At 42.4% G+C, this 27,329-nt stretch overlaps 1 protein-coding gene across 2 annotated transcripts in view; it reads left to right on the top strand.

Moving 5' to 3' along the window:
- Positions 1-27,329, top strand: part of SPATA5 (spermatogenesis associated 5) — a 161,909-nt gene that overhangs the window by 116,088 nt on the left and 18,492 nt on the right. For both annotated transcript variants that reach the window (XM_038136214.1, XM_038136215.1), the window contains one exon: positions 12,443-12,607. In XM_038136214.1, coding sequence (XP_037992142.1) covers positions 12,443-12,607 — 165 coding nt within the window. The remainder of the gene's footprint in view (positions 1-12,442; positions 12,608-27,329) is intronic.

Genomic DNA, 27,329 nt, shown 5'->3' with positions numbered 1-27,329 from the left:
AGTAGACCATCATAAAGCTCACAGCAGAGACAGAAAAGCAACACAGAGGGCGGGCTGTAAATGAGTATGGACCCAGAAAATGACAACAAAAGAAAGGTAAAGGTAACTGAATTTTTAGTTGTTAGAAAAGTGTAATTACGGAGGGGAAAAAAAACAACAAAAAAGAAGAGCAGAAATTAACGATGGCCCGAACTGCTGTAGTAATTACTATGATTCTGTGCTTTATTGTTGTTGCTGGAAAAGTCTTCTCCTGTGGTGTTTCAGGCAGGATAAAGGAATGAGTTGAAGTTCAGTGGAACAGAAGGTCATATGCTGACCAAATTTAATCGTGAGCATAACTCAACTAAACCCTTCTTTGAAACACCTCCCCCAGTGTTTTAAAATCTAGGTTGTACTCATAGTTTTAGAGGTATTTGAATCTGTCCATCAGGACTGGTACTGTAGCATCTTGAAATGACAGGGTATGTTAAGAGAAGTTCATTGAGGCTGTAGGTCAAGGTGCAGCTTTGTTGATTGAAGTACGACTTGACTGGATGAATACTCATTCATGCAGACAAGTAGAGGTGCAATCTTTCACCCCTGCTGTTTGGAGCCACTGTTCATTTAAGTGGGAAAAAGTGGGAGATAAAAAAGATAACTCAGGTAGAACATACATTATGTTACTTAACAAAAACCACAGCTGGGTTGTTTTCCAGCAGACACAGGCAAAAGAAAGAGGGGGAAAGAAAAGAAAAAAGAGAAGGCGAGTTAAAAATCGAGTAGACTTAATGAGAACAACAGTCATTTTCAGCCCTGATAATGTGATGCAAAAATAAGCAAGATGCAAACCAGGCATCTTCACTTTGCATGGCAGTAAGATGGGATGGACAGGATGTCCAGAAGGAAATAGTGCAGTACATCAATGAGGCAGCAGCTGTATTTGACTAGCATGAAGAAGATGTAGGTGTTGATAATCCACAATTTAAAATTGATGTAGGAGTCTTCCACTGAAATTCTTTTTCCACCTTAACAGTTGGATGTGAAAGCTGGAAATTCACCAAAGGTACAGACAGACATCTAAAAGCTTTTGAAATTAAATGCCTTGGGGAAATAATAGGTATTAAATGGAGTGAATTTATAACAAATACTGAGATTCGTCAGGGAGTTGAACAAGACTTAATCTCCTAAATTATCCAGAAATGAAGATGGAAATATCTAGGATATGTGGTAAGAATGAAGCCAGATCTGATGCCAGACTGTCTGCCATGGCAGGAATGCCTTCAGGCTGACTGTAGAACATGTAAAAGGGACTGACCAAAATAATTCTTATATTGTAAAGTGCTTAGAACCAGAAACATCACAGGTGGCTTCACAAAGTGGGGGACAGTCAAGGAGAAAGCCAGATGGACAACAATCAGCAGGGTTCCGCATTTGTTTGATGGAACTCTTGGCAGCGTAGGGAAAAATGTGAGTTCAGTGTCACCAAATATTTTCCTCTAATATTTCGTGTCTGCTAGGGGCTATAAACGCTTGGCAGACCTGCAGAATGATTTCAGGACTTTTGTCAGCACCACTGCAGTCCTGATGAGCTGAAAGGATGTATTTTAACCCCAGAGTTGCAGCTCTCTCTGTCGCTTGCAACCGGCAGCTGCAGTGAGCTCTGTAATTTATGTAAACTCTGCACCACCCACAAGACTCCAAGATCAACACACAAAGTGGTTTCTGCCGGTATGAGGGAGAAAACCACCAGGTTGTCTTCCTGCATCCGGGTGGAGGAAGTCAGTGATTGTCTGCTTGCACTAATAAGAGGAGGCATGTCTGTGGGGCCTTTTCTTCAGGCAGAGTGTCTTGGCTTCTGACCCAGCCAGTGCACTGCTGTTCTTAATTAGCCGTGTCTTGACTGCATTAATATCCTGGCATACAGCTATCTGGGATTCTGGAGTCAGCCGTGCAATTCTTCAGTGTTACCCACTCTTTCTCTGTCACTGGAACCATGTCACCTGCTCTGTGGCTCCAAGAGCAGCCTCAGTGTCCATATCTGGCTGTTCCCAAAGTCTTTTTGCTCATCTGGACCTGAGAAGGTTCTGTAACTGCTTAAAGAATCATGCTGCATGTCTGCTGCTAGATGTTCTATGTCAAATAGTGCTTCCCTGTGTGAGCATTGCTTTGCAGGTGCTGGTTAGAGGCTTCTTACCCACCTGTTTCTCTTTTTCTCCTCAATTTATAACTTAAATATGGGTTGAGAATGCACCTTTTGAAAGAAGGAAAGGGTTTCTTCAGTGTTCAGGCACGTAACCATAGCAGGGGAGTTGAAACTAGATGATCTTTAAGGTCCTTTCTAACCCAACTGTTCTGCAGTTCTTCCACTACCAGGTAGTGAGTTAAAACCCATAGTGTGTCTTCTGGTTGTTCCTTTATCAAAAGCATCGTTGACATCCTACGAACAGAGGCATCCTGTGCTGTTTGTTCTGCTCAGCAGGCTTCTGCCTGGCCACCAGCTATGCCTTGGAAGGGAGAAAGACCCCTTGGATCTCTCCCCAAAGCTGCCAGGTGTCCCCAAGTTTGCCCTAGTTGGTCTCAAATGGGTTTGGCACCTGCATTGTACCCAGTATGTGTTAACTGTGAAAGGGCAGGAGGGCTGTGTCTCCCAAAGAGAGGGGTTTAAACCAGGATGAGTTTTTTTCACTCCCTGTTTGTTTGGAATATAGGCCTCAAGATGGGTTTGTAAAAGGCATAATCAACTTGGTGTTCAAGTACAAATGAGTGATATATTTTGTATAGTGGCTTTGTTCTCTTCTCTGAGTTGAATGACTTTTCCTTTAGCTTACAGTTATTGTGACTGGTATCTACTTTATTGCTTAAAATGGTCTTCCAGAACCACAGTAGTAAAATAAGATCTTTCAAATAATGAAAACCAGAAATTTATATTTTTTCAACCGCAGAGCTGGCAGTAATGACGGAAAGTCATTGATTTCCTTTTGAAACTGTTTCTGAATTGTTTCCTTGATGTTGCCTACCTCTCTGCTGATTTCTTTCTTTAGAAGCAGCTGCTGTCACATATCTGGTTTGTTCCGGGAATATTTCTTCTGCACTTTGTTTATCCGTAGTTTGTCAGACAGGTCTGTAAATTTTGGTCACAAGCCAGGAAAAGTCATGAAGAATTTTGTGATAGGGTAGTCACTGAAGTGACCAGGTGTAAGGAATACAGAAACTGGTATGACAAAAGATTATATAAAATGGTTCATGCAGCTTTAGAAATACATCTTCTTGTCTGCAGCACAGTTTAACTTTCCTTGTCATACACTGAAGTATGTGGCCTCAAGAAGTGTTCAGAGCATGTCCTGTGGATGAATCCTAGGAAAACAGAAAGGAGGAGATGAAAAGCTGTTACAAGGCAGGTCCTGATGGAGCTGACCTGCTGTCGGTTTTTCTCATTTGGGGCTAAGTTGTCTCTCAGAAAAACATCTCATCCCATGCTGGTAATTTAATCAGTCCGAGCACTGGTGATATAAAGGTAAAGCTTATGTATGGAAAATAATGTATTATGTGGTAGATCATTGTTGCAGTGTTCGAAAGCTTCTGAGGAGAATTGTGCTATTTTGGCAGGAGTTCAAAATCTCTTTCCTACAAGGAACAGGTTCGGTGGTTTGTTTTTTCTCTAACATGTCATTTTGAGGTTACATGGTAACATCTGTCAGAGCTATGCTAACCTCTGTCATCCAGCTGTTATAATTGTGGTATTTTCCTTCCTTTTCCTTCTCTTTCCTCTCCTTTCTGCTTTCCCTTTCTCCCCCCTCAGAAAAAAAAAAAATAAAAAGGACGGTAAAAAGACCCGGCAATGAAAACCACCTCCTTTTATACTGAAACTTCAGGTGGAATGAAGTGGTTATAAAAGCATCTGTCAACACAGGAATGGTTTGCCAAGCCAAGTATTTGGGTTGGAAGTCATGCCTTCCCAACTGCTTGAAAACAGGAAGTATCTCTGTTAAGTGATGGATAGCTCTACTTTGCTGAGAGGAAGAAAAGGCTTTTTTTTTCTTTCTTTTTTTTTTTTCTTTCTTTTTTTGCCTCTGGGCCAACAAATGAGTTCTGCAGTTGTTCCATGTATGTAATGAAAGATTCCTGTGGAAATGTAGATATGGGTGCACACATCTGTGTGTATGTGTGTAGACATATGTATATATTTGTGTGTGTGTGTGTATGAATAGGCAAATGAAAAAGTACAAAACTCAAAACCAACAATACACTTTGTACATGATTGGTCCCTGTCAGAAGCCAGCCCAGGCACATCTTATCCCAGTGATTCCTGTAAAGCTCTCAAAATCTGTCAGAAACAGCCTGCAGGATTGCAACGGCTCCTGGGTGATTAATTGCCAAAAGAGTCTGGTTCCAGGTTCCATTACATGTAATTGTTATCTTTTTCTAAAGGGGTTCTTTCATTAAACCCCCACTCACCCCCCCCCACCAGGAAAAAAAAAAAAAAAGGGAAAGGAAGAAAAGAGCTGACATTCCTGAGGTTTTGCACCTCTTAGACAGGAGCATGGAGGACTCTCTTATGTAAACATGCACTGAAGAGGGTGTGTTATGTTGTTTATTAGCTGATGATAGATTTTTCTTTTCCCCTTCACTTAATTTTAACTTTACTAAAAATCATTTTATTAGAAATGAGGGAGAAAAGGCTGTATGGAGTGGGCATCTTCCAGTGTCTTCTCTGAATTAAAACCTCACTGTGAGACCTAGAAAGTGGCAAAGGACTAGATTTCTCCTGCTCCTTGCTAAAATTGCAGGAAAACAGCTGGAAATTGGGACATCCTCTGTGCCCTTGTGGTAAAACTGCTCAGACTGGACATGGGGAGAGGATAAAACCTTGTGTCTGACACCCCCTTTGCAAAGGAAGTTTGTGGCTTTAGAACGTGTGGTTGAGTGTCCTGAAGGTATGGGCAGATTGTGAAGAATAAATTGCTTTTCTGAGGCCATGTTGACAAAGCAGGGGGGATTGAGAGCCTGATTCCCTGGCGGTGCCTCAGTGGGTTTGAACACCCGTAATTTGGAGCTGAATTTCTGTGGTGCCAAACTGGATTTGTATGAGCATGGTTGCTTGGGTTTGCACTGCTTTTACTGCATTGAAAACGGGCTCTGTTTCTGACAGGTTTAGACTTTTATAGATGGAGGCCCGGGCAAAGCTTGGCTCCCAATGAGCACTGCAGTGATTTGTGCCAACTGGCCAATTTAACTGTTTGAAATATCAGATGGAGAAAAAAAGCATGGAGATACTGGTTCTGCAGCTGCAGAATATCTGCCTGCAGATGTTTCTGCCAAGAGAAATGGTTGAAAATCAGTTTCTTGAGATATTTTAATCCTATATGAACAAAACTACATAAAATCGTGCCCTGGTATTGTCTGCATGGGCCAAGGAGCACATTGTTCCTCACAGTTGTGTTTGCACGGTCTCATTGCAAGAGAACAAGTCTCCTTAGGTCTCCTTTCTCCACGATCCCCTGTGAATTGGCTGTATCAATCAAATTCTGCCAGTGGCAGGATGGTGATGTGCAGTGGTCAGGGCACTGCTGTTAGTCTGGTTAAAAAGATGAGAATATTTTGTGGCATCCAGCTTTGTGGAGGTTTGGAAAGCCAAGCTTGACCTTCCTTGGAGGTTTTTGAGGCTTGATATGCTTTCACATCAACTCTGGAAGTTTTTGCTTTCTTGAAGCACTGCCTGTTCATAGTTATTGAAGTTACACTCATATCTGTTTTAAATCACCACCCTTAGTGGAAATGACTGGGTGCTGTGAGACATGCAGAAGCGGGGCATGTTGTTCCAGCAGGTGATGACAGTGGTTTCAATTGATTCAAGGCATTTCTTTCCCCAGGTTTCATTTTGTAAGGAAGGATGATTTTGCTGTTTTCCTGCACACTGTAGGGTAGACTGTTTTGCTCTAATAGCTAAGAGACTGATCTGTAGTGCTGGCTGAAGGTGTTAGTTCATGTGGGTAGCCAGCAAAGAGAGCAGTTCCAGAGGACACATGGAATTACATGGAGAAATTTCCCTCTGTTGATGTGACAAACTGGAAACAGGTATGAATTAGTGGTCGAAGGGAAAAGATGAACTGAAGATGTATACCTGGAGGATAGGCAGAGGGATTAGCTGCTACACAGGCAGGGGCATCTGAGGGACAGATCATGTTCTTACTTTGGAGATGGTTCACTCTCTGTATCTCTTCATCTTGCTTTGGACTGGGATCATCTCAGCTGTCTCCCAGTTGGAGTTGGTTTGCTGTTTGCCAGGGTATCAAAGCACACATTTGCTCCCTGCCTTTAATTCGTGCTCCTGCTGAATGCCTGAGCAGAGGGTTCCTGCCGCGCGGCCGCCGCTCGGTAGCGTGTTCCCGCTGAACACCTGCTGTCAAACTATCATGTCCTTTCTTGTCAACTTGCACAATGCTCCAGGTCTTGAGCAAGGCTGACACCACGGAAAGGCCGTGCAGCCTGGCTTTTATAAATCTGTGTGCAAAGCGAAGCCTTCACATAGGGAACTCTGCAGCATTTTCTAGGAGCTGGTTTCTAATAATATTGGATTAAATTCTGTTAGCAAATGCATTTTATGATGCACCGTAGGTTACGGAACCAAAGTGCTCCACCCTGAGAGGAGTAATAGATGTTGTGTAATGACAGCAGAGAGGAATCTGCACAGATCTTGGGAGATGTACAAGGGTGGTGACCAGCAAAAAAAGTCATCAAAGAAGGGAACTGGTTAGAGATGTTGGCATGTGCTGAGGGTGGTGACAGATGTTGGCACAGAAGGAAGAAGGTGGGGAGGTGGAAGAGTGTGAGGAAAGGGGCTCTTGGCAGGAACAAAGTAGTATCGCTTGACTCAGGAGCCTGTAATTACAAGACTCCAGCCTTGTGACAGAGTGAATAAGTGTGTCACCTGGAACAGAGGAATTTGGGGTTGCTTCCTGAAGCAGCTCGTGCCAGATGGAGCGGGAGTAAAAACTTTGTGGGAGAATAAAATTTAGTTTCCACTGGACTGTGATTTTTAAGTCTTTAATGCTAATACTCCCATGTGTCTTTTCCCCTCAACACCTTCTGTTAATTTTGGTGATTAAGCCATGGTTGCAAAAAAGCCCCCAATAATCTCTCAAACAGGATGGATGAGCTTCCTGTACTTGAAACTTTCAAAGTTCCTAAAATGCCAGGCGCTTCCTGATCTGTTGGGCTGGGAGCATGACCCGCTCTGGCGCAGAGTGGGAACGAAAACATAGGCACTGAGGTGAGCCTCAAAAGCGTAGGGGAAGCACCTTGATGGGAACTGCCTTCACTCCTGCCAGAGGTAAATGATGGCACAAGAAGGCCTTAACACTTCCCACACTTGCAATGCATCTGTCCTGACATGTGGGCAAAACCATGGAAAACATCTCACAAACAGCTACTGCTTCCACAGGCTGCAGGAAGGCTGTGATGGGGTGGTGAGGCCCTGGCACAGGCTTCCTAGAGAAGCTGTGGATTCCCCGTCCCTGGATGTGTTCCAAGCCAGACTGGAGGGGACTTGGAGCTACCTGGTCTAGTGGGAGGCGTCCTTGCCTATGGCAGAACTGGATGATCTTTAAGGTCCCTTCCAATCCAGACCATTCTCTGATTCCATGATTCTGTTTCTTTAAAATGGCTTAGAATTGTTCAAATACTGTAATGGTGAAAGTAAAAAAAAATTTAAAAAAAAAAAAAAATTCATTGTCCAATGAGGTTAGAAGATAGAGAGCATCTCTTGCATTGAGTCCATGTATGTAGGAGCCCCGACCACAGTTCATAAATAGGAATTGTTAATCTAAATTGGAAGGATTGAGTTACAAAAGAACTATTCCCAGTCCTCTCATTTTCATCAGTGATCTAATCCCAACAGACTCCAGAGGCAAAATTAAACTTTTCAGTTGCATTTTTTAGGTTTCACATTAAAAGCAATGTATTTGCTTGAAAGGAAACAAATTTAGTATAAAAATTTGTTCCCTACTTGTGGAGATTAATTGCGGTGGAGAATATGCAGTAACACTGAGTCTCCAGATGAGCTTCTCTACCTCCTGAACTGATTTGCTTTCTCTTACTCACTTCAATATGCCACTTACTGCTTGGGAGTTTTGAAGTTGTATTTATTTTTGCTAAAGGTAGGTTACCCTCTTGCACAGTTCATGTGTGAGTTTTTTGTTATGTGATTAAGAATGCTTTTGATCAGTAGGAAAATAATATTTTTCCTGTCCCATAGAGAGCTCAGCTGGTTGTGCTTCTGCCATTGTTGTAGTTCTGCATTCTGTGACAATGTGATTTTTAAAATGGCCGAGTAACCTTTGATAAAGCTAACTAAAGGTAGATGCTTAAAAAAAAAAAGGGAAAGAGGAGGAGGAAAATTAGCAAAGCCCTAAGGTTAAATCTGGTCTGTTCTTAACAGGAACCACAAATATTTTCCAGGCTTTACCTATTAATGTTTTCTTTCCTGAAATAATTGTCTTCATAATTGTGCTCAAAATTTTGACCTAGCTATCTTTTCCAATTATATATTTTGAGGAAATACTCCATTTTTATTACAGCAAAATGAAATGTTTCTTTCTGAAAGGGGAGAGCAGTTTTTCTTTAAAAAACTGTGGTTTTGCTGTCAATGATACTTTATATTACATGAGAATTACCCCACTTTCCTGGTCTTCCCCAGAGGAGTGTTGTACCTGTGTACCACTCATAACCTTTCAATGCATGAGCACTTGCATAACTGTTGTGGTAACAACAACAACAAAAATCACATAAACCTGCAGAAGAATTACTCAGTGGTATGAATTATTCTGGGTTCGAAGTATTCTGGTTTCTACCACAACCCCAATTACTTCATTTTGTGCCTTTCTGGTTGAAGTAAACTGCGAGTAAAATGCAGCCCTCACATCTCGACATGAATGAGTTATGTAGCTCTGTGCACACATCAATTAATTTTGGCCCCATCAACTTCCCACCTCCTGTGTGCTGCTCGCCCCGAATCGGGTTTGCGTCTCCCAGTCGCGAGCAGTTCATCTCGCGCTCCCGGCAGCTGCATCTGCCCAGGCCTGCAGCCCTGCTTCAACTCTTCACCCTCCCCCTCCTGCCTCTGCTCCTGCTCACCTGAGCCACTGCCTGCTCCTGCTGAATCCCTCCTCCTTCTCGTCCCACTCCACAACGTGGATCAATCCTCATGCCTTGCCAGTGGGTCACCATCTAATCCCATTGCACCCAGCCCAGGGCAGTGGGGCTGGCCCAGAGGTGACCTGGCTGTCCTTATCTTTCTTCTCCCCATTTTCAAAGTGCTTGTTGCAAGATTGAAGCTCTATCTTCTGGAATGGCCTGTAAAAGTCGTGGTGTGCTAGGAGCAGCCATCTCTAAATCCCTACCTGTGGTGGAGACTGGATCACACAACATCCCACTGAGAAAAGCAGTACCTTCTAGGTCTGTACAAAAAATGGTGTTGAGGAGAAACGTGGTGCCAGTACCCATCCAAATCAGCCCTGCTGATTAGCATGGCCTGGGCCTTGGGCTTGAAGTGCTGCAGGTGCCCACATCATGTCCCCTAGCAGGCTTCCCTAAGCAACCCAGAAGAGTTCACTTCTCTCCAGTGAGCAAAGACATCATGAGGAATGTTGTGTTCCCTTACTGCCAACCTCTACGTGCAGCTTGCTTCCTAATTCTGAATTATTTTGGCCAGAAAAGAAAAGCATCTCTGTGAGGAGTGTGCAGAGTTTAAAAGCCTGGGAGGACAGCCTGATGTCCTGCAAACAAGAGAGGCCTTGACTTGCTGTTGTGTTCTGAGCATCCAGCAGCAGAGCAACTCTGCAGCCCACCCCCAGCCCCTCACCAGGCCTTTTTCCTTCAGGAACACTGGATAGGTCAAAGAAGGCCCCTTCCTCACCCTCTCCTGCTGATTTTAGCTCCTCAGGAACATGGACAGGGGGAGCCTGATGGCTTCCCAAGGGGCCAAGGTGATGGCAGCAGAGCCAGGAGCAGTCAGGCTGTGCCCAGGGTCTCCCAGGGTCACCATGTCAGGAGGGCTGGTGGAGGCCAGCTCTCAGTTCAATCTGCTTTTGTCTCCAGGGGCTGGAGGGAGCCTGACTCTCATCTCAAGCTGAAGTTGTAGAATATTTTCTCTCCTTTTTGTCTGTGTTGATATAGCCAGTGTGCACTGCTGCAACTGACTTGTGCTTTTCTTGTACAGTTCCCAGCACATCTGGTCGCCTTAGATAAGGTCCCTGGGCCTGATTGTAGCAAAAAAGTAATGATAGCATGCTTAAAACTTGGGCCTTCAACTACCAGCATATGTAAACCACAAAGCACTGGGGACAAACTGGAGGGAACACAGATTTTAGTCACTGACCAGAAAAAAGTATGTTCAGTGTGTTAGATCTGCAGTTGTGCTTTTTGTGTCTTGGAACTGAGCGCCAGACAATGGAGCGCTTGCTCCCAGCTGATTGGCACTGAGCATTTTCCCTGTCCCACCTGCACCACAGCCCTGGTCATTCATCAGTGGGAAATTAAGCTGGCTCTAGAAGATGTTCTAATTATCTGGGTGTCCTGATGAAACCTGCCTTGGTTTGAAAGAGGCACCACCGTACTCTTGTGAACATGTCTTGTTTCTTCTAAATAATAGAATTAGCTATGGGCATTTCCTTAAGAGCACGCAGAACACAATTGCAGTTTAATTCCACTCCCTCCAAGCCTAGTCTTGAAACATGCAAATTTCTCTTTCAAGTGTGTTGGCAAAAAATGGCAACATCCTGACGAACACACACGATTTAGACACTGAATTATTCGCTGGTCAGGACATTGTCAGTGAGCTGAGTTCTTGGGTGGGTTCACTAGGAGTGGAAAACAGCACTGTCTGCTGAGCAAATATCAGTGGACATCTTGTTTCTTGCCCTCTTCTGTAGGGATCCAGCATTGGCCACTGCAGACACAGGGTGCTGGGCTGGGTATAGACTTGTGGGCTTCCCAGCCTTGCTCTGTCCTTGTACAGCTCCATGCAGCACCACAGGACCGTGCACTTTTTGCCGAGCATTTTCATGTTTTATTTTAAAAATAACAAGATGTCTCTTAACATTCAGGATACATTTTTCCACTCTGAAGCACCACAACAGTCTTTTTAAAGAAACTCTAGGAAGGGTGTTAACTTGATCAATGCTGTGCAGGAAGGAAAGCTCTTTCCTACTATTTTTTCAGCATGACTTTCACTGACATGATCAGGCTGGGAAAAGACTTATTGGCTGACAGCCCAGGACAGCCATGCAATATCTCTAGTCATCTGGAACTCAAACTAGTCTACCCAAGGGAGAACCATAACATAAAAACAATTTAGGTTACACGCTGAATCTTATAAACATTGTTTGGTTTCTAAAAAAATAGTTTAAATACTATTTATGTGCATTTGCCGTGCATGGGATTATTGTATTTTGCTTTTCTTTTTTCCAAATGTTAAGTAAGAAAGGCTGGAGGGTTTTTACTTTTTTTTACTGTAGATGGTTTTCAAAAATCTTGGAGATTTTTTATAAACATAGGGAAATTAGCTTCCTCCCTTCCCATAAATTTAAGAGTTTGGCTTCTCCTCTATATTGGATATAATTGTTTTATATATAGATAAAGTTTACTTTTTGACCCTGTCCAGAAAGATGTTTGAAGGGAGCTTCCAGAGGCCCAGTGGTCCCCCTCCTGCTCAGGACTTTCACCAGACCAGATCAGAGAGAGCTTGGCTTCCTCTGCTGAGCCATAAAACCCCCAAAGGCAGAATTTCCACAGCCTCCCCAATGACCTGCCCTGAGGCTGTGCTTCTCTTCTAGAAATCTTTTCCTCCCATCCATTCTGAACCTTCCATGCTGCCCATCGTGGGCATTGTCCCATCTTACATTTTCTGTCTCTGTTTGCTGTGCCACCCTCCCATCCCCAGTATAAACTGAACACCCAAAGTGTAAGGCCAAACACATGTGCATGAAGCTGTGCATCACTGGCCTCTCTCTGTTGGTACCTTATTTTGCATAAAAAAACCTCATCAGAGTGATTTGCTTGTCTGTAAGCATGTGCAGCCCTACTAATGTGGGATAAAGCAACATGGATCCACAATGTCAGATTCACTCTAACAAAACCCTTCTTTTCTCTGCTTCTTGTCTTGTTGGAAGATCTGAACTTGGGATGTGTCCATTGCCACCTGTCCTTTTGCCAAGTCCTAACATTCCAGCACACCTTGCAACAAGTCTAGAAGTATTGTTTTAGGAAAATGACTGTGGTTCCTCTGTGATTCCTTTTTTCCATAAACTGATATTTCACAAGCTGAATAGCCTTACTGTCTTTTCTTGTGCAGGTTCATGCTTTTGTTTAAACTGTTGGTTATTTGATGGTGGTGTTGTTTTTGAGTTGTGGGGTTTTTTTACTTCCTTGATGTGCTGTAACTTTTGCTGTGACGCTTTCATTGCAGGCCCTGCTGAGGCCGGGGCGAGTAGACAGAATTATCTATGTGCCACTGCCAGATGCAGCCACTCGCAAGGAAATCTTCAGGCTTCATTTCCAGTCCATGCCAGTCAGCGACGAAGTCTGCTTGGCCGAGCTCGTGGAGCGCACACACAAGTACTCGGGAGCAGAGGTAAAACTTCCTGGAGTCGGTGCACAAACAGTGTTTAAAGCTGAACTCAAATGTCCCTTGAGCTTTCTCATAGTGCTGGTGGGAATTATGAAAGGGAATATTTCAGATATTCCTGTGTTTTTGCAGTCGGGGGCTTTTTTACTTCAAGGTCCCCATCAGAGGAGTGGTGCCAGGGGAAAGGTCTCTTTCAGGGTGAGCCTTCACACAGTTGCAGGCAGCCTCATTAAGGATGTGCTGCCAGGACTGGAGGGAGGTGGAGGCAAGCTCTCGCAGACTTCCCAGACAGTTCCCCCACATCTCCAGGAATCTTTTGAGCGCAGGATTGTGACTGAGAGCCTCAGGAGGAGAGACAGAGGTAAGAAACAATGCAGGGGAATTGCAAAGGAGTCACTTTGAAGCTTGTATTTTCCTATTCTATATAATCAAGACTTCACAGCAGCACTTACTGTTATACCTTGTTGCTATTACTTAGCTTCTGACAGTGGATGTCAGACAATTGTTTCCTGTCCTGGGCAGGAGGAGAAACTTTCTCAGATGCTGCTGCCTGGCAGTTATAATAAGTATCAGTACATTAGTGGTCACCATTCTGCTCCCTGAATGTTATTCATGTCAGTGTCTCATGAAAGGATATTTTGCTCTTTCCTCATTTTAATTAATTGAGAGTAATTATATTAATTCAAAAATTCAAAGAATGTTAATAAGGTTGCCAAGGTGAGCTCTTGAAAGGTATGAAATACCAGAATTTCCACCTTGCTGTAGCCAGCCCTTGTGTCTGCATTATCACACCATCTAATTACATAGCCATCTTCTGCTTTTTCCATAGCAGAGTGGAAAATGTGGTGTGCTTGCCTTGGCTCCCCATCCCTCTGTGTGCTGTTTACAAGGGCAGGGAAATAAGCTAAACTTTTGTCTTGGGTGATTGTGGAGGATTCGTGTGATTGCTTGAAGGCCCTTCTCAAAGGACTGGTGGTGCTCCCAGGGCTGGCTTCTTCTCACTTAGCTGTCACTTAGATGCTGGTGGGCTGGAAAATGCTGTGCTGCCTACTCGTAACTTCTGGCTGGTGTGGGCACTGCTATGTGTGCTGTGGGGTCATTTTGGGAAGCTGTGTCACAGCAGATACCAAAGCCAAACCCATGAGAGTTTTCCTCCTCCATAGCACAGGGCAGACTGCACTCTGGGAATGAATGAATGATTGGAAGCTGTGTAGTGAGCAGAGCTGGTTTGTGTAGCATATCTTTCTGCCCAGAATGTGGGCTCTCACAATGAAAAAAAAAAGGCAACAATAAAAAGGATTTCATGCTTAAATGTTGGTCTGGAAGACTGTCACAGCTCTACTGCTTCCACATTTTGGAGCAGTGACCTGTAACTGTTATGTTTATATTTGGGGGACAGTGACACAACTTGGGAAAATTTATCTGCCTCTGGCTCAGTTACAAGCCTCCAAAAACATAAATATAAACATCTCCTCTGTTGCATATGGCAACTGTCGCCTTACCAGGCAACAACTGCAGTGCTTGTATATTAGAAATTCCAAGCATATGGGGATTTCCTTTGGATCTGGATCAGCTGACACGCTAGTGGTGAATTCCAGTGCCTGGTTGATAATGAGTCACAAATGTCTTGGTGCTGGCTTTGTACAGAACCAAAAATAAGTTAATGGGTCATTGAGTGCAGCTACAGACTGGTTTCAGGGGGGGAAAAAAGCTGCCTGTTTCTAATATGGCATTTCTCGTGAATTTTGTTCTTTTGCATCATGCAAAGTATTATAATAACTGGGATGTAAAGAGTAAATACAGAAAAAGCCTCAGTCAGGGTTCCTTGGAAGAATATATAAAGTCTTGATAGTTGGCACACACAGTGGCTAGTTTCATTAAAGCCTTTTCTTCCCAGTGTCTCCAGCTTCCCAGCTTTACAAATAGTTTCCGCTGCTGAATGGCAAGTTCCCATTCCACTGTTCTAGCCTTTGTTCAGAGAAAGAAATGGAAAATGCCTGGTTTTGTGACTAGAAGATGCTGTATGAATAGGGAGCTGCGTGTAAAGATGCGTTGAATCATCCTGACATGAGCTGAATAAACAGGCAGGAAAGTGGATAGTTCAGCGTGCATCTGGCTTCCAACTTGGCCCCTTTTCAGATCTGATACTTGTGTATTTTTGCCTGTCATCGCTTATGACCAGTTATCTCTGTTCACCTGCTGGATGTTCGTTTCTCTTAATGACTACCTTTAAAGATACATCAAGATAGCAAAATGGGGTGATTACTTCCCACTGTTTCATGTGAGGGAAGGTGGAAGATAATTTATGAGGGTGAATTACAGTTTCCTTCTCCTGTGTGTCAGTGAAGTTTAATAAGAAAAAAGACATTAGATGAGCAATGTCTGTACAGTTAACTTTTAGGTCGAAGAAATCCTCAGCTTTCTGGAAATATTTCAATTTGAGTGCAATCTTCATTTCCAGACCTTTCTGAAGTAGTGCTCAGCAGCAGTACTTGGGTTCCTCTTCACGGATACTGCATTTTATTTTGGGCCAAATTGCAGGAGGTCTGACTTTTTTTAAACTGATAATTTTGTAATGGTTTTACATAATTAGAATGTCTGCACTCTGAGCTTGTTCACAGTTTGATCACAGCTTTTCCTAGAGCATTTTCACTGTTGTATTTCATGCTGAGAAGTTTTATCTGTTTCATTTCCCACTGAAGTAGGGATGATTAGAGATCTGACCACAGAAGTATTTAAAAGCAATGTTTTGAAGTACAAGCAGTGCGAGTTATATGGGACTCATTTGCTCGTTTTCATGGTGCTGCCACAGCCAGCTATCCTTAGGAAAGATGCGCTTTCCACAAACTTAGGTGCTCCGTTTTTCAGTTTGGGGTGAGACAAGCAAGGGATAAAGACAGTGTTTCCCCACTGGAGAAGTATTTTGTTCCAGAAGGTAGGTGACAAAAAGGAAAATAAACCCAGCAGAGTGAGAGATGTTCTTTTATTGTCTGAGCTGCAGTCAGATGAAGTTTTTGTTGCAATTTAAAAGGCAGAGAGGGAGGTTTTAGGCAGAAACTGAAATCAGGTGTTGAGTTGTTTTGAGTTTAAAGTTGGTTGGAAGTAATAAAAAATTAAATAATCTGGGTATGATGACATTATTCCTCAGATGAGTGTGCTTATAAAAGTAAGATAATGAGGACTGACTGCTTTTAAATTGGTGGAAAGCAGGTCATGGTGAAAGCCAAGGCTGGCATGGTTTCTATAGTATTATCAGTTTCCATGCTTACAGGACACAAGAGTAGAGTGGGAATCTTGGAACCTGTAAATCTTTCACTGGTTCTGAATCGAAGTGGAACAGTTAATGTAAAAAATATCTTTCTCACTTTGCAATAACTCTCAATGGGAGCCCAGAAAATGAAAGGGAAGAAAAGCAAGCTGATGAACGTTTGCTCTGGCTCAAATAAGAGCAGATGTGATGCCAAAAAGATCTGTGTAGCAGCAAACTAGCTGAAATCAACTCAAGTCTTTGACTCTTAAAATATGTATTCCAAAACATGCTTGTTCTTGTTTACCAGATATTGACATATTTAAACTAGCAACTTTAATTAAAAACACCCCCAAACAACCAAACCTCTCCAAAATCCTCTGTTTCATACAGAGGAAGATACTAAGTACAAAAGGAATGAGGATGTGTTCCACCGTAGGTGCACAGGAGGGTAGAGACCCTTTTAAGAGACTGGGGAAGATTTGTCTGTTTAGTAAAGAACATCTACAGTAGAGGAGAGAGAGGGTTTAGATGTAGGGGAAAACTGGACATTCAAAAGATGAGGATGTGTTATCTTCTTTACATCTAGCTGTACATGAAGGAAAAGGTTTTCCACAATTAAGGAAAAGGCTTTCTGCTTAACATTTTTAAAGGGCAGTGGATTCAATCCTATATAGTAGCCTGAAGTGTTACAGTGAAATGTGATTTTCAAAGTGAGGAATGCCATCAAATAGAAATGTAGCAAGATTAAGGCCTCAGATGAACCTCTGATGTTTCTCTTGGACTGGTGCAGAGGATCTGTTAATTTATGTCACTCATTGAAAAGTGAACATTTTTGTGTGGGTGGATGAGGAAAAGTCTCAGCCTTTATCCAGTATGGGTAGCATGGGATCACCTCCTTCCTACACACATTTATCAGTGCTAAGGATGTGTTTGGCACAGGTGTCTGGAAGGTGAGGAAATACCTGGCATTGGGAATGTTTTCCAAATGTTAGTGTTTGGGATAAACGAGATGAATCACCGGAAAGGAAGTAAGCAACTACACAGGACTTCCCATGGGATTTTGCCTGCCGCTGGTCTCGCAGGAGGCTCCTACGTGCAGAATGTGCTCGGGCACACTGGGAGTGAGGGCAGTGTGAGCACCTGGGGATGTCTGGGAATGGCATTGGCGTGGCAGTACTGAAAGCAGGACTTGGGAGCATTACTCTGCCTCTCCCTGCTCTTTTCAGTCACTTCAGAAAGATCTCGTTCCTGTCTCCCATTTTTCAGAGGTGTTGCCCAGAATGGGTGGATTTTCATCATGTTGTGTCTCAGCTGAGGCCTGATCAAGTGCTGTGTGCTCTGACTCAGTGAGGGTGTAGAGCATGGCTGGCAATTAGCACATTTATGCCAAACATAAGGTTTGGTGTAGAGGGGAGTATTGGCGCTGAAATTTATGCATGGCAAGCTCATCTGGGAAAGAACATTTTCTCCTTCAGTGAGATAATGATTTGCTAATAGTTTAATCGAGCAGGGGAGATTTAATGCATCTGGCTGGAGGGACATCAGTGTTTCCGAAAAGGTCAGAGGCATTAACAGCTCAGGAGGACACAGTCGAAACTGCTTCCTAAGGAACTCAAAGAACAGTGATCCTCAGAGGAACTTGGGGAAAAATGCCAGGGGGAATTTGAATGAGCACCAGCCAGTGCTGAGGTATGAAATTTTGCTTGCTTCTCAAACCTGACTTCTTTTTTCCCCCCCGTAAAGCCCAAAAAACTGATATTTTGATTTTTTAAATGCTGAAACAGTTCAGATGCAGGAACTTTACAGCTAGTTTCAACATGTTTTTCTTCATTAACTACTTTAAAGGTATCGTCACCCAGGTGAGCACTGCCTTTTCAGGGTTATTTTCTGTTGTGTCCAGTGTCTGGAGAAAAAATATCAGTAGGCATATCACCTGTGTCAGGAGCAAGCTCCCTTCCCTTCAGCTTGCACAAACCAGCTGAGTTTCACCAAACCAGCTGTGGCCAGGAGAGATGCCTGGCTTTGCCAGTAGCACCAACTGTGCTGTTTGCCTCCTTTCCCTGTCTTCTCCTTCCTATTTTTCCTCAACCTCTCCCATGGCAGAGTAGCCAGGAGCTCCCAGTTGCTGAGGGTGGCAGAGGGGTGCATGCTGCCAGCACAGCAGGGCACTGCTGAGCTGCCACTGTCACACAGGCTTATAAAAGAGGGACCTAGGCCCAGCCTCTGTCAGCCAGCTTTACTTGCCCTCTGCTCTTGCCTCTGGCTTTGCAGCTTTATTGTCCTGGGCTTGGCTGCAATTCCCAGCAATGGAAAAACATGTTGCTCTTTAAAAGCAGATGGGAATTCATTCCTGAAGGAAAAAATATGTCTCTTTAGCCTACTGCTATTGTTTTCTTTGAGTTTTATTTTTTGCCTGTGAGTTATTTCTAGCAACTTCTAATTTAATTTTTTTAATCAGACAGTGGGGATTATTCTTCAACGTCTTAAAGCACACACTCTTAATATAGCAATGATCACAAGTGGGGGTATGTAAAGTTCAGAGTGAAAATTGCATTTGCAGTGATCAGGAAGGAATTGAAAGTGTTGGCTTATTTCTGCCTTTTGAAGTACTTTCATTGGTGTAATACAAATGTTTATATCAGCTCAGAGTTGAAGAACTGGCTTTTATGTTAAAAAGAAAAAGGAAAATAAAAGACAAAAAGTGTGGTTTTCCTCACACTGACCTGTTTTTCTGATTTAAACCTGTAGTGCTGGCACTTGATCCCATAAGTTATGATGTGTCATGGGGTATGTCATCCGGAGTGAACTCGCTGCTTGGAATTTGTCTCAGCTCTAGTCCTAAAGTATAAGACATGGCGTACAAATTGGAGAAAGTCACCAAAAAGTTATTGCAGTTCAGAGAAAACTTAGTCCTGGTCCTCTACTCTTATATGACAACTTCAGGGCCAGATGCTCTCAACGTACAGAAGTTGCTGTAAATACTGAGTATGTCTTAGTAGAGTAGTAAAAGGCATGGCTGAAGTTTTCTTGTTTCATTGTTTTGTATCCACTTTTTCCATAAACTGGGGTGGGTGGGGAAAGTAAATATTCTTACATATTCATTGCTATTTCTCATGCCCGTAAGATTAGCAAGTGTCTGACTTGCTTAAGTGCCTGTTATGATTAATTTTAATAGTATGCAATGTCTGACTGTCCATCTTCAGTGTTCAATTTCCCTTTCTTTACATCTATATTCATTTTTCCCTTGGATATGCTGCATTAAGAGGAGGGCCACCAAGTAGATTAAAGGCATGGAGCACCTTTCCTATGAGGAAAAGCTGAGGCAATTTGGATTGTTCAGCCTGGAGAAGAGAAAGCTTTGGGGTTACCTAATTGCGGCCTTCCAGTACTTGAAGGGACTGTGCAAGAAGGGAGAAGGACTGTTTGCACGGCTTGTAGGGACAGGACAAGGGGGAATGGCTTCAAACTGAAAGAGAATAAATCTGGATTAGATTATTATGAAGAAATTGTTCCCTCTGAGGGTGGTGAGGCCCTCCAGCTTGCCCAGTGAAGCTGTGGCTGCCCTGTCCCTGGAAATGTCCAAGGCCAGGCTGGTTGGAGCTCTGAGAAACCTGGGATAGTGGAAGGTGTCCCTGTCCATGGCAGGGGGGTTGGAAAGAGGAGATCTTTAGGATCTCTTCCAGCCCCGGCTGTTACATGATTCTGTGATTTCAAGGAGGTAGCACCAAGGCATGATGTCCAGCATCAGCTTGGCCAGGAGAGCTGCAGAAAGTTCCCCACTTCTGCAGTGAAATTACCTTCCATCCTTAATAGAATCAGCCCTCCAGAACCACAGCTTGTACTTGGTCAGTGACATCTGAAATGGTTCTGATTGTGATCTTAATTAGCACTAGGGATATTTAGATGTAGCACCTGAGGGCTAATTCAGGATGTTTATACCAGATGAAAGCATCCAGAGGAACACCTTGTGCTGACCTACTTGTGTTTCTGGGACTGTGCCAGTTCAATTGCTGTCATGGTAGAAGAAATGTTAATGAATGGCAGAGGAATAATAGGGCCCAGGTGTAAAAGCCTGTTAATCTACCTGGCTATTGTTACTGTGAATGAAGAACATGTTATTTTAATGGCAACACTGACTGTTTACACTTCACTGAACTGCAAAGATTGGAGAGCTGGGGCTGTGTGTGTGAATTAAAATGTTTGCACATATATTGGTATCTTTGTGTGCAGGGAAAATAGGATGTTTGCTTTTGGCAGTCATCTGCAAAAAGTCATTGTTTCTGTAGCAAAAATTTGGAACCTAATAATGAATAATAATATCTAATAAAATCAAATCCCAAGAGGCTGTGAATTTCTTGAACAATAAATGTACCTAATTTCAAGCTTACATGCTCTCACTAGTCAAACTACCATTGTGTAGTACATGCACCAACTATTCAGCTTCCATTGCTTTCTGCCATGATAGAAATGATATTTCACTCGTGTGAAGTGTATTTTGAGTTTATTTTTTCAGGGGTGATCATTATTGATAAAACATTTGGAGTGGGAGAGGTTTTTTTTGTTTCTTCCTTAACTTTTTGACTGATCAGCTTTGATACTTCCGCTCCCTAACAATGTGTATAAGGCATAGGCTTATGCACTTGTTCTCCCATAAAGTTATTGAGTTCAAAAATGCACTCTGCTGTATTCCTTTCAAAGAGGTTTTTATTATGTGTAATTTTTTTATATAAGTGAGATTTTTTGAGGATAGAATAGTTGAAATGTCTGCTTTTATCCCACTTTCTTCATTCATCCACAAACTTTAGCTCCACCAGTTGGAGCTGGTGGCTTTTTGGTGAGATTAAGGAGATTAAGTTTCTCAGTGTTAATTCTGAAACCATTTGAGAAGTTGTTGGTAATTAAGATAGTCACTGATGCTGAATGTGGGAACAGGGAATCTTGCAGCCAAACCTACATTGTCAAACAGGGCAGTTTCAATTCTTGCCATGTAACTTCTGTTTTCCAGAGCCCTGCTGGAAAGCTGATGGGCACAAGCACTGCTGTAGCTCAGATTTTTTTTTTTTTGTAGCTGAAGTTGGAAGTTGTTATTTCCAAGTTATCTTTTACGGTTACCCTAACATACATATGGAAAAGCTTTGGATTGCCTTTGGCAAAAGGATTAAAAGGTTATTGGCAGATGGGAGCAGCACAATAACAACTCTGCAGCAAATTATTAGCTATGTTAGAAGCACTTCCATGGTCTGTTTTTCTTTTTAATTAAAAACTTTTTTCAAACTATCACCTAGTTCTCAGCTTAGGCTTTTTGTTTCCTGTCTTTGAGTAATGAAAATGTCAAGGATAGCTGGGTAGGAAAAAAGCCTTTCAGGTCCTAGTCTTCTGTAATTTGTCCATGGCATTGCACGTATAGAAGGGAGCCATCGGATCTGGCCTGACCACTTGCAGTGGGAGAAAACAGAGCAAACCCCAAGATGACTGCAAGTGCTAATTTGTCTTGACATCCCCATTGTCAGGGAAGGAGAACCAAGAGCGTTTTGTCCAGTTTAAAAGAGCTGCTTTGAGTTTTGTTTGATAGTTTATTTTCTTATTTTGGGAAGTTGGGGATGGGAGTTATTTTCTCAAAGTAATTGGCGTCTTACAGACGTAGTATTTGTTACTTCATTTCCTAGCAAACAAAGTGAATTTGTGATAAAACTAGAAAATCACTATTACATTGGCATTGCACAGTGAAACACACTGTTGGAGGGAAAGGAGGGGGAGAGCAGCAATTTGTCCTCTGTTTTGTCCTCTTGCCCGCTTTTCGCTGGGATAAACCAACTTTGTCTTTTTCCAGAACTGCTCCCAGTGAGCTCCCATTCGATGATAAACCAATGAAGAGGGGTTAAAAAAAAATTTTACCCAGCTCATAGCTTAGACTCTGTATGTTTGCATTTGTGAGTCTGTATAAGGAGATCTTTTTCTGCTCAGTCTCTTCAGCAGCTGATTTCCCTTGCCCCACATGGGTTTTGTTGTTCAGCCGGGGATGAGGGACCAAAGAGCAGGAGCCAGCAGGATGGGTTGTTGGGGATTTTTCCCATGACAGGCAAGGACAGGAACTTGAGTGTTCATCACTGCCACAGGCAAGCAGAAAACACCCACCCCAAACCCAAAAGCCATGTTCCACTTCTATTTCTGGTTACCTGTGGAAGTGGCTGTTGTGGCTGTGTACCTAGGGAGAGGGGCTTTCGGGAGTCCTCTTTCCAGGGAGGGCGAAATATGGCAGGAAGGCTCATCACAGGCTCCTCATTTCAAGGGATCTTGCCATTTCTGTGGTCATTTCTGGGTATTTCTGTGTCATATAAACCAAGGGGCAGGGAACCAAACTGCGCTCCTTTGTTAGCGTAACAGAACTTGCAAGGCAAGAAAATGAGTGCAATAGTTTTCTGTAAAAAAAGAGAGAACAAAACTTTTCTTGATTTTGACTTTTCTAGTTTAAGGCCTGAGGACTTCCAAAGAAGTGTTGCTGGCAGTCTTGTTTTCATATTCAAATAGCAAGAGCTCATCACAATAAGATGTCAGCTCTCAGAAGTGGAATATGGAATATAGTCAACATGTTAAAAACTGAAAACTTGCTCTTCATTTCTAACATTTGTTGCTACTAAATTTGGAAAACTATTTGTGAAGTAAGCTGACAAACCTGGGGTTTGGGGGGATTTTAGGAGACTTTTTTGCATATAGTTATATGAGTTATACGTATAAAGACCTTTCTCTTCTTGTTTATGATTTTCTCCACAAGAAAATAAATGTCATGAACTTACCCATACAAAAAGGATTCTGTTTTTTCCTCCTCTTTGTTATGTACTATCCTTGCATTGATGTGCTAAAAAAAATTGTTTATTTATTAAAATAATCTATAGTTTGTCTTCATTAAACCATGTTTATTAGTAACAATATTTATAGAGGAGCAAGAAAAAAAAGAAAAAAGTTTGACATTAATTTGTCTTCTGTCAGTGCTTGGAAGTTGGAATAAGAAAGGGAACTGGAGCACTGAGACAGTATCTTACCCTAGGCTAGTTGTTTACCATTAAAGAGAGAACTTGCATGCGGGAGGGAGTGTTATGTTTTGGACTTACTTCCTTGTAACTCATAAATCTTGGCTGTATAAATGTTCAGTCATTAATTAAGGCTTTCAAATTAATCTGTTTCCTGACTGGACTTGGCTGGTTTTGCATAGAGCAGTGCTGTTGCCCAATCTCCCAGTTTCGGAGTGCTCTCAAACGTGTGGTATGGGAGGATGGTGTTTATTGTGGAGAGTTAATGAACAGCACCAAAGGAGGGAAGGGGAGCCCCTGGGTTACCAACATGTGCAGGAAATAGGGTGCTGGTATCAAAATGGTTTTGTGCACTTTAATTGCTTCCCTTACTTCAAACAATGGCAAAAGTGGCTATTTTATATTGGTAAATGTCAGGCCCGGGCAGAAGTATTTTTCATTCCTGTCATTATTCTTACATAGTGTTCTGGTTTTGCAGTTCAGCCAGTTTACTCAGGATGATGTATAAATACAGCCAAAACATCTCTCTCATGTGATGGAAAAAGATTTCAACTTCTGTTAGAGACTTTTAAGAAATTAATTGGTAATATTATCACTCAGGTGCTGCTCATTTGAGATTTGTGTCCTACTTGTTTTACCCTTTCTTTACAAATGTGTAGATGTGTGTATGTATATGTGTGTGTCTCCTTTCTTACTTATGCAGCCATGGAGGAGCCTTTATCATACCTTATAATACATTCAATATTTCTTGAATATTAAGTATTTTCAAGAAATTCATCTTGGAGATCTACTATTTTTTGTAGGCATTTCAAACCTAAGTATTTTCATTACCTGGGTACTAGATGTGAGTTAAAGCAGTCAGCTTCCTTCAATTCTGCATGTGCAAAGGATTTCATAAATAACTTGTAAGGTTTAGAATAGGCATATGGAAGAAGAGGGTGGTGAGGCCCTGGCATAGATTGCCCGGAGAAGTTGTGGATGCCCCATCTCTGGAAGTGTTCAAGACAAGATTGGGCTCTGAGCAACCTGGTCTGGTAAAAAGTCCCTGCCCATGACAGGGGCATTAGGACAAGACAATCTTTAAGATCCCTCCCAACTCAAACTATTCCAGAATTCTTTTTTTTTTTTCCTTTAAAATGATTTTTCCATATCCAAGAAAACCCCTTGCATTTTAAAGGCATCACATCAAAGCAAAGGAGTGTTTTCAGTGCCACTTAGTCCCAAGCTGAGCCATTCTAAATATTTCCAGGTCTTTCCAGTATTGCTTTTTACAGATTTCTGATGAGTGGCATGTGTTTGTGAGGAGCACTGGCCAGAGGAATCGCTCTCGTTTTAATCAGCACTTTGAAAAACTCAGTGTGTCCTCAATGCTAATGTCAGCATATGAAAGAACAGCCTCACCTCTAAGAACAACTCTGCCAATCTTATGTGTTTTTGGAGCAGGAAAAGAGATTATTGTCAAAATTTTTTCAATGGCAGCTTCATCTCTAGAAGTTTGCCACAGAGACAGAGCATCAAAGATGTGCAGGCAATGAGTAACCCAATGAACTGGGCTGGTGGTGGAGATGCAGGTGGGATTGTTGAGCTGGGTGCAAGTACCAGGTGGAGCAGGATAGGAACACTTGCTAAATATAAAACTTAGCATTAAGAAACCGTGGTAATAAATCTCTCTTCTTCCAGTATACATTTGGTTGGAGACAGTCCTGGGCTTGCTGGGAGATAGGATGGATTGTTGGATTGTCTTGTTGGTTTCTTCTTTCTTATGGATTTGATAAATCACTTGACACATGGTATTTGGTAATCAGTAAACTGTATTTCAAAGCCTGAAATGATGCCTGAGTGACATTTATAACTTGAAATCTACATAAGATTGTTGTTACATAAGACTTGACATTCAGTGTTGTGTTCAGTGGTGTCTGTGTGCAACCTGAGGGACAGAACAAATGACAATTCACCTTACTGCTTGCCATATATGAAGTAGGACTGGTTTTGCCCTGTGCAGATTCAAAATGAGGAGCTACACTCAAAATACCTGTAGGGCTTTATTGCAGATGGTGTGTTTTGTGGCTACCCATTTGTTGTGGGACCTGTTTCCTGAGGGGTGTTCCCAGGAGATTGCATCAAACCACTTGGGAATGGCTGGTGCTGGTTTCGGTGCCATTCCAAACCTGTACTGTACAGCAGAAGTCATTCAGCCTATTAAAAAAGGGCTTAAAGCTAACTAAATAAATTAAATAAAGGGGTCAGTTAATGTGGTGGTGGGAACCATGACCAGCTACCACTCTCTGGACCCACAGGAGCTGCTCGGAGCTGCTCTGCTCCTCTGACAGCCCTGGACCTCTCCAGGCTTTCCCAGCAGAGCCAGTGCAGGGTGATCATTGCTCCTGCTGTGGTTTCCCAAGGTGAACAAAACAATGATCCTGGTGTTAAAATGATAAACCAAGTCCAGTCCTAGCCCAGTCAGGATCTGCACAGAACAGGTTGTTCCCTGTGAGTTGGAACAACGCTGATAACATTTAGCAGGAATAGCAAATACACATTAATATTTGCATTATGATAACAGGAAGAGTCTATTTTGAGGTTTATAGTTGGTGCTAATAATTCATCCTTGTGTTTGAGATGATTCTCAAAAGAAAGAGTCTGTTTTCTACAGGAACAGCCTTTCTTGTATGTCTCGCATTTTTCAAACAGAGAGCTTTTAGTCACTTTATTTTTACCAATTGAAATCCAGCAGTTTTATTGTGCTAATATTCAGCATGCCAGGACTTTTTAGCACCACATTTTTTTCCTTTGAAAGTAGTGAGGGGTTTTTTGCTGTTTGTTTCTTCTTAATTAATATGCAACATTTAAGGAAAGCTTAATTAATTCCAGCATAGAGGGAGAGGGAAAGGAAACAGTGCTCAGCAATTGAGAATATATTTAGCAACATTTATACAGAAGTGATTGTATTACCTAAAAATCCCGTTTTCTTTATTTTTGGATGAGTGTGGGGGCTAGGAAGGGAAGGCAGGCACAGGTTTGGTAAAAAGAAGTGGAGGGGGGGAAAATGCTTCCAGGAATTTGTAAAAGAGAAATATAATGAGCTGTCTCTGTGTCTCTGTGTAGAGCTGAAGCGGGTCTCGGTCTTAAAAGTCCTTGAGTCAGAGTTTAGACTGCAATTTTACAAGGTTTACAAAGGTTGGAAAAGCTGTGGAAGTAGAATTCTATTCTCAAGGTGTGAACATAGGAGCGGGCTGATCCTGGGTAGGAAGGCCAGTTCTTGTTACTGTTTTTTATTAAAATATTTTGTTACTTCTGCTGCAAATTAACATTGGTTTGAACATTTTCTCTCTTAAGTATTGTTAAGTCTTCCTCATTAAAAAAACATTTCCTCAGTAATAATAGGTTCCATATGTAGATGTACGGTGTATGTAAAGTGATACATATTAATATAGCAATTGCCCATGAAAATGTGTTTTTTTGCTTTTCCACCATGTAATGACCCTTCCTGCTCCTGCCCCCAAACAAGCAGAACAACAAGAGGGCCCTTTGAACGGAAATGTGCAGTTTTAAACCATTTTCCAGATCCGATGTTTTCCGAGCTGGAGTGGAGCTGGCGGAGCAGGCCAGCAGAGATGGATCGCTGGCTGTTCCAGGAACAGTCTGACTGCAGAGCAGGGTCAGCGCCGGGGCTGGCGCGTGCCTGACAGCGAGTGCCCTGCTTTCCCAGGAAAGCTGCTCCCCAGGTGCTTCACCGGGCCCTCCTCCTGCCGGACCTTCTCTGACAGCAGAGGCTCACTCAGGTGCCTCCAGCTGAGCCCTTGCTTTGCTGAACGCCAATGTTGCAGTGAGATGGAAACACTTCACAGTGCTCTGCGCTTCATCTCAAAAACCTGTGGGTAAAGGCATTCCTTAAAAAGAAGGGAAACAAGCCCTCTTTTCATTTTTAGAGAGTTCCAACAATATTCCAACATCTGCCTGTAGAAACAACACCCAACCTCCATTTCATAAAATCATAGATCTCTAAAAAGCCAAGTTACCTTGTGAAATCTCTATTTTTTTAGTCTTTATGCATTTAACAAAAGGAATATTTCCGTGTGTTCTGGTTAAGTGTTGGAACATGATGCAATAAGTCAGTTTGGCTGAGGAGATGTTCTCCAAGTATCCTGCAGCAGATGAGCTTGCCAACTTCCGCAGGGAGAGGAGGTGGGGGAGAGCTACAAGCATTCTTCACTCCTGCTGGCTGCAAGTTAAAAGACCATCAGAACCATTTCCCAAAGCAAAAGGGACACAGCAAATTTTTCCTCAACCCACAGGTTGATTGGAAATGAAAAAAAAAAATTTTTTTGAATAAGATGAAGTGGTACAGGACTTAGGTGTCTTATTACTTACATGGAAAAATGTAGATATTCATTTTACTTTTATAAATTTTGCTTTAGACTTCCTTCTGATAAAAAACTATTCTGAAACA

The sequence above is a fragment of the Motacilla alba genome, chromosome 4 (assembly GCF_015832195.1).
Source record: "Motacilla alba alba isolate MOTALB_02 chromosome 4, Motacilla_alba_V1.0_pri, whole genome shotgun sequence".
NCBI classification, from domain to species: domain Eukaryota; kingdom Metazoa; phylum Chordata; class Aves; order Passeriformes; family Motacillidae; genus Motacilla; species Motacilla alba.
This window is presented reverse-complemented; position numbering and strand designations above follow the sequence as displayed.